Source organism: Diorhabda sublineata, chromosome 8 (assembly GCF_026230105.1).
Source record: "Diorhabda sublineata isolate icDioSubl1.1 chromosome 8, icDioSubl1.1, whole genome shotgun sequence".
In the NCBI taxonomy this organism is placed as follows: domain Eukaryota; kingdom Metazoa; phylum Arthropoda; class Insecta; order Coleoptera; family Chrysomelidae; genus Diorhabda; species Diorhabda sublineata.
Window position 1 is genome coordinate 6451211 of NC_079481.1, and position 14031 is coordinate 6465241.

At 31.7% G+C, this 14031-nt stretch overlaps 2 protein-coding genes across 3 annotated transcripts in view; both read right to left on the bottom strand.

Moving 5' to 3' along the window:
* Positions 1-14031, bottom strand: part of LOC130448437 (lachesin) — a 267958-nt gene that overhangs the window by 237386 nt on the left and 16541 nt on the right. The gene's annotated exons all lie outside the window — the stretch shown is intronic.
* Positions 10496-12748, bottom strand: LOC130448441 (tenecin-1). 2 transcript variants are annotated; one of them, XM_056785826.1, is made up of 2 exons: positions 12466-12748; positions 10496-10733 (listed from the first exon to the last, which is right to left on the bottom strand). In XM_056785826.1, exons 1-2 carry the CDS (start codon positions 12590-12592, stop codon positions 10564-10566), a joined length of 297 nt encoding a protein of 98 aa, XP_056641804.1. In that variant the 5' UTR covers positions 12593-12748; the 3' UTR covers positions 10496-10563. The 2 variants fall into 2 exon arrangements, with proteins under 2 accessions (XP_056641804.1, XP_056641805.1); XM_056785827.1 differs by having other exon boundaries at positions 10496-10727; positions 12466-12668.

Consider the following 14031-nt stretch of genomic DNA (forward strand, 5'->3'; position numbering starts at 1 on the left):
CGACCGAAAATGACTAAAACTCATTAATGTGACCAACCAAATCTGCATTTAAAGAAACATGATTCCAATCTGATGAAGCTGTGAAAGAAAAAGCAGCGCGTATCCTGAAGGAAGTGATATAAAAAGACTTTTTGCGCTATTTCAAACAATGGAACATTCGCTTGGTATGAAAGAAGACAGATAATTCTTCTTCTTTTTCTCCTGTCAAGACTAAGTCTTGTTTCTTCTACTATTCAGCCACTTAAGAAGTAGATGTCCAGGTTTCGTTTTATCTTTTGGGAGGTCAGCCAAGAGGTTTCCTTGAAATTTGTTCACCCCATCAATCTTCCATCATTTTGTAGTCTCTTTTGATATTATCATTGATATAGCAAACGCTGCAGGTAATAATCGTTTTAGGCTATCAATTTTCGTCTTCGTCTCTTTTTCAATGGGCTGAAACTATCACGTTATCGATTTACTTTCGAAGTTTGTTAGGTAAACCAATTTAATCTCTATCAAATGCTTTCTTGAGATCGATAAAACCGAGGAGCAGGGGTTTTTGATATTTAATGAATTTCGCAATCATTTGTCTGATGGTGAAAATTGCGATCTATTTTCTTTCTTAATCGTTGATTCTGGTATTCAAGTGTATTCAAGTCTTTTTGTGTTCAATTTGTTTATCAAATATAAAAAGGAAGCCTCAATATTCCATCGTATTCTATGGTTTCAATCCAAACTATTTCAGACCTTCGTACTAGATGCTAAAAATTGTCGCACTGCATTCTAGATTCTAATTTTTCTCTGGCAAAAATTTGGTAATGGATTTGAATAAATAGTAATGACGATGCCAGGTCCAAATCAAATGTAGTAGGTGTCCAATACCATCAAGTTCTTCAATTTTATTCCGCATAATTTTCAGAGAGTTTCAGCTTTGTCTTATTGTTGATAAAATTGATTATTTGGGCGAAAAATTCACATCATTTACTGGAAAAAACAAGTTTCAATTGAGGGTAAATTATTTTCTATTAATGCATCTAAATGTACTTGATTTTGGGTCTCTTTTAAGATAAAATTTGAAGTTTCGACGTATTTATATTGATCTATAGATCACTTGGATCTAAATCGAAACGTCAAATTTCATCTTTATTCCAAAAATTATTAGAAAAACTAATCTTAAAACAGACGAGAGCTAAAATCAAAAACATTTAGATGCATTAATATATCAAAAAGTCTAAGAAATAAGAAATTGGAGAGAATTATTGTTCATTATACCCATAAATTTCATTTTTTCTCGAGGAAATTCACTTTTTTCACACAGTATTAAAATAAATATTCACAAAATATGTGGAAGATGTTTCACCACATAATTCTGAGATCAAATTAACCGATTTAAATAAACTTAATGGTTAATATGCAGTTTAAAATTTTGAAATCGTTTCTTGCATTTTCCATTTTTTCCATTGTTTGTTTGTTTGAGAGTTAATTCCGCAATCTAGGGACACAGTTTCATTTGATTTTGATGTACTTATACACCCCAAATCCTGTTCAAACTGAAAAATCGTTTTTCGGTCGTTTTTTGGTAGCCACACCTCGCGAATAAACTTTTTCAAAAGAATACCGATCGTTCGAAATATAATTTGGATAATACCTTGTAGATAAGGATGACGTGTTCATTGTCACATAATTATTTATCGGTGACTCATCTTTTCTGTTGTTTCGGGAGCATCAGCATATTTAACTATCATTAATCTTGTCATCTTGACAGTGTAGGTCATACCGATATTTCATGGATAATTTCTTAATGAGAATAGTCAAAAAGAACGAGAAAAAAGCGGCCCGAAAAAGATCCTAAGAAATTTATTGGGAAGCGTGGCATTGATTAATGGAACGTCTGCAAACGGACGGAAGCAAAGAATTTAAAGAAAAACAGGCAACGCTTCATACTTTATTCTAAATAAATTAGATATTGCGCTCCATTTATTACAAAATGATGATTTAAGAACAAAATGTATTCTCATTACATAACTAAACAAAATTAGAAATGAATCAAAACAATTTTTATCAGCTCAAGTATAACAAACTATCAATAAAATAAGCGAGTCACTTAAAAAACATTTTAATACCACCAGTGATGAATGGTTTCTGAATCATTTTAAATGTTCTAACTGTACTTTGAAGTATTAATGATCAATTCAATTGTACAAAGATTTCCACTCAAGTTTTGAAATAGACAAATAAAAATAAATAGTCTTCAGGTGTAGAAAAACGTTGACCTCGCAATTTATTTTCGATTTGCGGAAATAACAAGAAATCATTGGGTGCCAAACCAGGACTGTACAGTGGATGACCCATCAATTCGATGTTTTAACCGTTCTAAATTGTTTTTGATTGAATCGATCGATGTGTGGGAGCTCGCATTGTCTTGATGGAGAATAATTCATATTCTGTGGTTTATCTACAGGATTTTTTCGAACACTTCTGGCAAATAAATACTGGTGTACCATTCAGAGACCATTCTACGTGGCTCTATGGAAATAAATCCGAAGAATTATCCAACAAGCAAAAAAACTAATCACAGAAATCGAATTATAAATAACGAAAGTTTCGTTTCACTTTTTGAAGTCTTCTAAAAATAGTGCATTAATAAACGTTTCCTAAGTTTTTAAATGGGTTCCAAATAAATAATTCCATATGATTTTTCCTACTAGATTTGATTTTGGTCACAAGTTCTTGCAACGTAAAACCATTGGACAGAAGAAATAACCTATGCGAGTGCACTTGATGTTAAGTTAATCAAAAATGACATCGGTGTAAAATTGACCTTTTAGAGATGAATTTGACTCTATTTCCACAGTTCAAAATTAAAAAAAATTGTATATTTTGACATTATTAACATTGCGAGGGTGAGTACTGTGAAAGATTTTGCGCAAATTGCAATATTCTCAACAAAATCGCTGCATATTGTTTCTAGACTGTGTAAAATGTAAAATAATCTCAACTAAGTTGAGCTCCTCAATGTTTGAATCATTTTTCTAATCCGTAAAATCATCATTTTCACTAAATAGTTTGACATAATTCATTGATACTTTGGTGGAATTTGTAGGGTAATTTCCAGCTCAGGCATCAACTGGAGGATGTCGAATTATCATGTTTAGACTAGAGATTGCTTCTCCTGAGCTAGAACTCTATAAGAATTCAAAGATACTAAATTTTATTACAAAAATTGAGTTATCTAATGGTTAAGAATTCATGAATAGTCAGTAAATGATGAACAACTCTTTAACGGACTTATATCTAATTGCTTAATATTCTTTTTCAAAGTTTATCACATAAACTACTTTGTAAAAATATTTTTAACTTGATTGGTATACGTGTTAAAGATAAATTTTATGTACTTAGGAACATAAAGAGTAATTATTATTCAAGAACGGTGGAATAGTTTTGTTTACAGTCGAGAAAATTTGTTACCTAATTCAAAATCTGCAACTTAAATCTAATTACACAGCAAAAGCGCTGAAATGTTTTATCGAATTTAAAAAGTTTAGTAGAATATCATTTAGGCCTTAAGATGAGGCTTTAAACTATATAATACGGGGTGTATTCGATGATCAAATACATCTTAAATCTATTTAATTCGTTTGAATCACGACATTGAAATAGTTAAATCAAACCAGCTCTATGAGTCCAATCCAAGCACCAGTCTTCTGTCCATTATAAACAGAAGAAATTTTCTGGACCTAGAGGTTATATCTTTCATGTAGAAATGTTCTAGTTCCATGGAATCCTCTAACAAGTAGACATCGGTTGCTCTACGAAGAGGTTGATAGTTTTGACGCAAAGGCTTAATAATTAATCATCATAATCATCGTTATATAATGAGGGAATCAAACAGAAATGTTCAATGACAAATTGAACCATTAGATTCATATTCCAATTGTCTATAAAAGACTTTCAAATAGTACAGTTTTCCGTTTAGGTATTTTGAGCTTATGTGAACCCCTATCATCATTTTCAACTTGTTAATACATCTTTCCGAAATGCTGTTATAAACAAAAATTCTACTAAACAAAAATATAATTAACATCACGTTTGGAGAGAAGCGAAACTTTTCACTTTATGAATTGGTGGGTCTTTATATACTTTGTGGTATTTACAGTGGATTCGCCCCTGTTAGGAAATTCCCTACTAAGTAGCTTTCGGATTTAGTTTAAGTTAGACACTTTTGAGAAAGAATTGCGGAGAGGTGATTACAGTAGGATATATATCATTTTGAGTTATCGTCTTGAAGTTTGAGCCTTTCGGAAGTTGGTGCATTATGGTGGCACATAATTTGAGATAAAAGTTTTCATATCAACTATAGTTCATCTTAAGGGGGTTGCTCTAATTCCAGCATTCGTCAAAATATTTCTGTTATATCGTCCGAACTCGACGGATCAAAAGCCAGTTTGCTGGATGATTTTAAAGAAAGATAATAATAGAAATTGATATTCCATATTATACAGATTCAACCATCAGTTCCCAACTTCCTTATATATTAATTGTCTATGATTTTTTTTTAAATCCAAACTGAATTAATCAACAAATCGAAAATATGAGCGTGTCTTAAATGATACACACTGTATGAATGAAATATCTAAATACTGGTAAATTCATTTAATGGAACTTCATGTTTCATATTACTATCTCATACAAATGAAATTGGATTTTGAAAAATGGAATAAATTAATCCTGATTTCTATATTTTCAGACAATGAAACGGAATAATGTATAACATATCGTGGTTTTTAGTATGACACGTTTCATCATTTTTCAATATTGAAATAATTGTATGCGACATTTTAAAACAAGTTATGGGATATATCAATCTAATAAAATCTACGAGATTTATATAACATATCTATTATACAATAAAAAATTAGTTGGAATAGAAAATCTATTTGATAATTGACTTTACAGAGAAATTTGGTATAATAGCGGTACGTGACTATTAATCGAATCGATTTGCACGTTTTTGATTTTTTCTGTCCTATACTTAGAGACTTATAAAAGTAGTTTGCGAGCTGAAGGGTTTTAACTAAACGGCGATTATGTCAAACTTTCCTAACATTTTTATTAGATGTCGATAAACATGATTTTCCTTGTGATAATTCATCGGGGTGTTAAGGATAAACCTCGTATAGCAGTTTTGAGGAAAGATTTTTCACTATTCAAATGTATAAAAGTTCTTCGAAGACCACTGGAACCGGTAAGGATTTTCAAGCATAAAATCGTCACGTGTCACATTATTGAAAGATTTAAATGTCCTATGAAGTTAGTGATTGTTATAATATTGATGTTGGATTGCCTTGAAATATTTAACAAGAAAAATAAAGTTGTATGACGCCTCCTACACATGCTCTTTATTTGTAAAATTGTGATTATAAGAATACCTAACCTCACTTAAAATAATATAAGCGAGGCATGAAAATTCAAGTTTTCGCTTATGGCTTATTTGAAAACCCAAATTTCCTTTCAAAATTTCATGCATTGCTTTGCTCAGAGGCAAGCGCCAGTGGTACCAATATAGATTCTAGGTTACTACTTCTGTTATATAAATTTAGGCGGTAAATTTGAAAACATATCAAGTTTTTCAAAGTAACAATCGTCCTACTCACACAAAAATTGATAGTATGAGACAGGAAACACCCCTTTTTATTAAAAATTCTAGTATTTAGTAGGAAAATTACTGTACGAAATGTTGGACAATTAAATTTTTTCCTTTGGTTACATATTTGTTCTTTTAAGATGAAGTCTTAAGATGTTTATCTTATTATCCAGCTTACATTGTTCAAATTCTTTCTGTTTAAGTTGATCCGCTATAATATGGAAGTGATTCGAATCCAATTACTGTCTCGAAACGTTATTCCTTCAAACAAAGCGTCCAACTAACAAATAATTCTTCATTGAAATTGACAAAGGGATATTGAAACGCTACATTCCCTCTTATACTACATTTATACCTTTGATCCCAGAATTTGTGGAAACTAGTTAATTGTTTTCACTCGCTCCAAGACATATAGAAATATATTCCATAATTATAAGGCTGGTTAACTATTAATTGAGATAATACGAGGAACTTAATTATTGTAGTAATCACAAAGTGCCAGTGCAGAATTACATAATTTGAAAACGGTATTTTGTTATTCAGAATTGGAACGACATCATAAATGAAATATACAAAAGAGGAAAATAGAATTTTCCTTCGTATCATATGATACTGTACACCATTTTGTTAATAAACCATAGAAAAATGATGGAAAATTCGAAACCGAAACGTATTATTATTTTGGATCGTTTATAAAAGTGAGAAACCATTTAGTGTGATATGGAAACTGTTTTTTTATGAGGATGAGTATTAATCGGATCAAAATTCATTTTTACAATGAATTGATGAGTGAAAAACGTATTTAACCTTCATTAACCCGTGGTCATATCAAATACCGAGTGGGTTTCTAATGTACCCCAAATATTATGGACTTATCATAGTATTTTATCGAGGAATATTAAAAATCAAATACAACCTACTTGTAAAAAATATATTTTCACATAAAAAAATATGACATGATACAGAAAACAATAATTTAATTATCAAGCTGTTGGATTTTTTGAACATTATGCACATACGAGGGCTGCTATATAAATTTAAGAAAAAATAAAAAGAAGTATACGTAATTTGATATGGTTTTATTGTTTTTCAAAATATTCTCCATTAAGATCACTATTCTTTTTATTGTGTTCGATTCAATTATCCAAAATCATCCAATTTCGTTGAATTTTTTTTAAAATCTTCGTTTTTACGGCGGATCTAAGAAAAAATTATGGGAATAAAAATAATGAAAACTTATCTTGGTTTAAGGGATTTAAATGTTCATGAAAATCCACTCATTCACGTATAATTGTTTATAATTTTTTTCCAATTAATCAAGTTTTTATATTTTTTTCATAATCTACACAAAAAACGAACAAATTGGGAAAAGAATTATACAAAAATGTTGATTTATCATGTTTGTACGATTAAAAATAACAATTTCTCTTAAAATTTCTCACTTATTTCACATATAATCGTTTGTATATTTTTCATTAAGTGATCATTAAAGATATATGAACAAAAACATACTTTAAATCACTGTACAATATTAGAAGTTTGTAAAATTGAAAGTTTTCACCATTAAAAAAATGGTCCCGCTCCCAATTCTCTCTATTTTCAAGATCTTTAAGTGAAATAAAAAAATGAATGAACAAACATTTTTCAATTTTTTGTCCAAAATATTCGTTTTTCTGTGTAGATTAACAAAAAAAATATATGATCCTTTGTAACAAAGTTATGAACAATTGTATGCCAAGAACTGCTTTTATGATCGTATTTAAAGTCATAAAACTATATGAAATCTCCAGGTAAGATATTTCCAATGTTCTTTTTCGAAATCGGAAGATTTTTCGATTATCTAGAGCCAAAAAACTAGGAGACCGCGAAAGTATGAAATTACCCGTTGGCCTAGCATCGAAATTTATTTTTTTTGCGAGAGTATAAGAAAGAATCATTGGGTGCCAAACTGTACGGTAGATAACTTATCAATTCAATGTTTTGTCTGTTCAAAAACATTCTTGTTTGATGATACGTCTTCTGCGATTGGTTTCCAATGCTAATCTAGAGCCAAAAAACTAGGAGACCGCGAAAGTATGAAATTACCCGTTGGCCTAGCATCGAAATTTATTTTTCTTGCGAGAGTATAAGGAAGAATCATTGGGTGCCAAACTGTACGGTAGATAACTCATCAAGTCGATGTTTTGTCTGTTCAAAACCATTCTTGTTTGATGATACGTCTTCTGCGATTGGTGTCCAATGCTAATCTAGAGCCAAAAAACTAGGAGATCGCGAAAGTATGGAATTACCCGTTGGCCTAGCATCGAAATTTATTTTTCTTGCGAGAGTATAAGGAAGAATCATTGGGTGCCAAACTGTACGGTAGATAACTCATCAATTCAATGTTTTGTCTGTTCAAAACCATTCTTGTTTGATGATACATCTTCTGCGATTGGTTTCCAATGCTAACAAATATTTTTGAAATCCAAATCTTCATGCAAACTCATATAACACGACGATTTTGGAATATCAATTCACGCACAGTATCGTTGTTTCCTGGATTTGAACGACCTTGACAAAATTCATCCTTTAGCGAAGTCTGACCACGATCGAATTCGGAAAACCAATGAAACGCGGTGGCTAGAGATGGTGCTTCATCTCCAAAGATCGAAGCAGCTTGATGGGCAAACTGTTGTTGGTTTAATTCACGTCGAAAATCATAGCACGAAAATATTTGCGAATGAATTTCTTGACCAAGCAGAATGCTTCTATGAGCAACTCAGTTAGCCCTCGTTCTGAGTACGTTCACCATAACAAAAGTTGAACTTGAGATATTTACATCAGTGTTGCTATATCTCAATACCATCGTACGAAATAATTTCACCGAATAAAAATCTGTCGCTGCTCTCTGCCAATCAAGGGAACAGTTTGTACTCACTTTCAATTTTGGTAACATGGATTGTTTTTTATTGGCATGTAACGACTTGTTATTATGATTTATACAGATCATATTCTTCTCAATTAATTCTTGGCCAAACGGTTTCTTTTCTATTCTGGAGTTTTTGACCATCCAAAGTTTATAGGCGTTTATTTCCATCATTTATTACGCTTATTTTGACATCATTATGTTCTGTTCTGTTCAAAACAACCAAAGGCTTGCGACAAGGGTGTTGTTTATCCCCAACTCTGTTCAACATATACATAGATGAAGCCCTAAGAGTTTGGAAAAAAAAATGTAAAGGAATGGGACTAACTATTGGGGAGAGCACCTTGTATACACTGCACTATGCCGATGACCAGGTAGTGGTAGCACAGGAAAAAGAAGATCTGGAGTACATGTCTAGAAAACTTATAGAAGAATACCAAAAGTGGGGTCTACAGGTTAACACGGAGAAGACACAATACATATGTATAGGATCAGAAGATTCACCTGGGAATTTAGATCTAGAGGGAAAAATAATTAAAAACTGTAAGGAATGCATATACCTAGGTGTAAAACTAACAACAACAGGACGAAACGAGGAAACAATTAGGGACAGAATAACCAAAGGAAGAAAAGTAATAAGAGCCCTGAACTCAGTGCTGTGGCAAAAGAATATTAGACCAGAAACAAAAAAGAGAATATACAACGCCATTTTACAACCAATAATTACATATAGCTCCGAGGTTTGGCAACTTACAGAAAAGCAAAAAAATAACTTAAATGCAGTGGAAATGGATTTCTGGAGGAGAGCAGCAAGAATATCTAGAACGGAACATATAAGAAACGAGGAAATAAGAAGACAGTTGAAAGTAGAAAGAACTTTAGTAGAAGATATAGAAAAGAAACAGTTGATTTGGTACGGACACGTTAAGAGAATGGGAAGAGAACGACTACCAAGAATAATATTAGAATGGACCCCCAAAGAAAAAAAGAAAGAGGGGAAGACCACCTAGAACATGGCTACAAGGAATCACTAGAGCAATGTCCGAAAGGAACCTAGCAGTCGACGACTGGCAAGATAGACAGGCCTGGAGATTAGGAACCCAAAGGCGTATAACGCTATAAAAGGGGATATATATATATATATATATATATATATATATATATATATATATATATATATATATATATGTTCTGTTGATGAAAGAAAAGAAGTCTCATGGAAGCAAATTCCTTTTTATGTTCTGCTGAAAGAAGCTGTTTCGGCATATAAGGTTTGTTTTTACTCAGTGTACCGCACAATGAAAGGTTTCCATCCAAAAGCTCATTAGTTAACTCATTACTAATCAGTAGTCTTCACATGACCTGTAGGTAAATGGTTTGCCAGATTTATCACCATCTTTTATCGTTGAACTTCTCTAGTTAGTTTACAATCAGCCAAAGTTCAAATTTTCACCTGTTGTACCTCGGAAAAGAGACTTTTCTCAGAATGGGACTTTATCCACGCACTGTTGACCTTATTCGTTATATTTAAACATTAGAACAAAACAAAATAAACTGTTTATTAAGTAATAAAATGAGTAGTTAAACGTTCTTGCAATAATCCGATGACCATACCCAGAATATTAAGACATCTATCTGTTGTATGATCGTTAGAATCACTTCGATTCAATATAAAGTACGTAGGGATACTCGAAATCAATCACTAGGATGTAGGTCTCCATTAGGATCGTGTACCAAAAATCTTAATACTACAATAAACCTTGAATCTAGCTAAATGATAAATTTGTACAATGTTTTTAAATTTAAATAGTCGCACTCATAAAATCTCGAGCCGTACTCTCTTATACTATTTTTCAATGCTCGAAATTAGAAGGGATTTTGATCCAAATTATAATTAGTACCGAGTTTCTAGGAGTATTTTCTATTGTTGTTTGTAGAAATAGGGAAAATAACAACAAAAAAATTCGTAATTTTCTCTTTATTTAATTATCTTATGATTAAATATTATTTTCGACAATATATAATATCTTTGGAATCATTTTCTGCAATTACAAACTTTGTGTCCATCACACCAACCTCCTCTCTTTCCAATTTTAACGCAATGAAGAGCACAAGCTGCATCGTTCAGTTTTACTCCGACAGCTTCAAAACTGAGTACATCGCAAGTAAATCTTTTTACTCGTAAATGACTATCATCAACTGAAACTTCAAGGTTTTTTTGTCATTATATACGTTATTTTCTAGTTAAAAATGAAGATGACACAAAAAAAATATTACCGAATCCACTGTGTTTAGCATATACAAACGATTTAGGTCTTATAGCAGAGAAAAAGTATAAATATGATGAAAAGAATGTGAATAAAATTGATTAACGATAAGCTAAGGTTATTAATTGTACAATAATCTTAAATACTGAAGTCAAAACAAGTTTCCGAAATAACAAAAAAGCAGTAATGAGACCTGAAGTACTCTATGGAAGCGAATCTAAGTTCTATTGCAATTATTGGACTATTGGGCGATTATGGTTCTATAGAGAGATGTAAATAATCTAATATAACATGAAAAAGGGGAAAAAGAAATGTCTAGAAATGTACAGAAAGAAGCTGAGTTAAGAAATAATGCCAACAGAAAATCAACGACAGAAACTGGCAGTAAAAAAAATTAGTTGACTGATCAATATTTGTTAAACTCTGAATCTGAATCTGTTCAGGAAAGAGTTTTGTCTTTGAGAGAGAATTTCGTAAAAATAATTATTATTCTTAGCATGTCTATAAAAGCTGAAAAAGTAGCATCAAATTGATGTATTAACTTGAGATAAAGTTAATGAATAAACAATGAAAACAAGCGATGGAGTTGACGTCCTAATCTGCGACAATGAATTCGTAAAAAAATTCCTGACAGCTGGACAACGACTATCCCTATCAGAAAAGAGGTTTCTAGAAACAAAAAATAATACTCATATAAGAAAATGAATAAAAGGGAAAGAAAAAGAATGAAAATTACGGTAGCGAAACAAAATCTGATAACAAAGATTGAAGATAAGACATTAAATTTCGTTGGTACTATAAATCGAAAGATACATCTTCATATTTTCTGTAATAGATATGTTGATAAGATATCTGGGTGCTTAAAGAAGATGTCGGTGGATCAAGAATGTGGTCAGAAATAGCTTCCTAAACAATATTATAATCAAAATACTTAATTCGTGCCGTGCTTGTAGAAGGATTTGTCTTTTGCCTCAGTTTCAGCAATAGATTCTTCATTTAAGATGAATTTCATACCGGCGAGTATTTTTTTGAGATCAATAGTCACTGGGAGCCAGATTTGGACTATACCGTGGATGGGGAAGCAAATGGAAGTATAATTTGTCCAATTTAACCACCGTTGTCATCGACTTGTGAATCGGTGCATTGTCTTGGTGGAACAGTGGTGTTTTCTTCGAAATATGAGGCCGTTTTTCTTTAATTTTTGCATTTAAATGATCCAACAACTCTATGTAGGATTCGCTATTGATTGCATCTCCTTTTTAGATATAGTCGAGCGAGCGCTTCCCAAAATACTGAAGCCATAACCTACGACGTGGTTCACCGGCTGCAGTCCACTCAGATGATAATCGTTTTGATTCTAGATTGAAATAATGGATCCATGTTTCATCTATTCATCATATAGACGCAAAATATCTGACTTAGCACGACTTTCGATGAAGCTGAGTCCGGATAACACATTTTTTCACTCACATGGCTGTCATTTTTTTCTGACTAATCGAAATGTCATGAAATTTAACACATAGTTTTTTGAAAGTTGGTACTCTACAAACGTCATTTGGATTTGACAATAGCAGCGCCATCTGTGTGTTATATCAAAAATACAAAGTACTAAGGTGAAAATCGCAAAAATGTAAGAGTGTGAAAATAATAAAATATATTTCGAAACTTACCTTGATGTTTATTCTCTCGTTCTGGTTCTTCTGGTAAAACGTCCGGTTCATCAACTGAATCGATCGGTACACAAATAGAACATACTATTAAAGTAAATAAAAAAATGGTAAGAGTTAGAGTCTTCATTTTCTTACTTCTTCGATTCAATTGCTGCGACAACTATTAACATTTTCTTACGATTCAATCTTATATATACATTGTGAACATGTCGATGGGATTTACTTTACAAATTGGATACGGTAATTCACACTATCCTCGGAACGGTCTGTGGGTCATTAAATATTGTTAATAAACAATCATTGACCTCGAGATAATATTATTGGATTGTTTAAATTTATTGAAAATTGGAAAATTTATTGATAAGTTATGATTAATACAAAATTTTTGTCATAAAATTGTTTTTATTTTTTTTTTTTCTAATCCTTGTGATTTCTGTTTATCAAGTCTACGCGACACTAATAGTTGATATCATGATTTGAAAAATCATAATCAAATCTAATATTCTTCATTCGTTTTATGTGTCTTCGCCATATCAATTGTTGCGATTTTATGAATCTAGTGGTTGGTTTCTTCATTTATAAGGATTCTTCATCCATATACACTTCTTCTAATGTTTCTGTCGAAAGTGTTGAGTTTTTCTTCAACAACTTTTGCTAGACTTATCGTTTCTCCTCCAATTTCAAGTTCTGGACTTAAAAAAACTTACATTGCAACATAGCGTTGAGTATTAACAGTGATGTATTGCTTGAGGTTGCTGCCCATACCAACTATTCCAATAATGACAACCAACCCAAACCTTTCACTAAAGTCACCTTCTTGAAGGCTTGAAATTCAAAATGCATCCCTCTTGGTTCTAGATCCAATTACATTTAAACAAGATGATCTCTGCAGTTATTATTGAGGAATTTAATCAAATCTCTCAACAGAAACGTTGTAACTTATATAAAAATTGAGTAAACAATTGATATGTACTTGACTTGGTGTCATCTAATACCTCGAATAGTTTGTTCATGTAATATAAATAAAGTTTGACAGTTGGCCAATCATTTTTAACTGTCAAAATGTGATAACTTGGGATTTAAGTGAAGGATACGCTTAACTATGCATAGAACTGTTTTGACTTTGATGGAATATTAGGTAAAAGCTGAATGGAGTCATTGATAGTTCGTCCATACTGGGCTCAACTTGATTTGTTACAAAACCATCGTTGTTTGATTCGACACACAAAAAAATCCGCCAAGTCAAGTCCATGAATTGTTTCCATACAAATTTTTTACTAAAAATTCTATAATTCTTAATATTTTCGTGAAATATTGAATATTTGAAACGTAAAGATCGAAATAAATGAATAAATATCCATGGCAACACGATAAAGTAAAAAATGTTTTCAATATTATTTTGTACTGATTGGTTGTCATCAATCAGGTGACTCCAAATTAATTGATATCACTGGATTGCTACTTGAGCAGAAAACTTTCAAATGAATTTACCGTTATATCATAATGAAATGACACTTGATAGATTATTCTTCTGCCTTCTGCATCGTGGCCTTGACCCATATAACT

What these genes read in the sequence shown, in the direction of transcription:
- LOC130448441 (XM_056785826.1), bottom strand. Translation starts at nt 12,592, where the DNA reads ATGAAGACTCTAACTCTTACCATTTTTTTATTTACTTTAATAGTATGT. An exon ending in ACGAGAGAATAAACATCAAG is followed by an intron (nt 10,734 to 12,465) that starts GTAAGTTTCGAA and finishes AAAACCTTGAAG; the next exon opens with TTTCAGTTGATGATAGTCAT.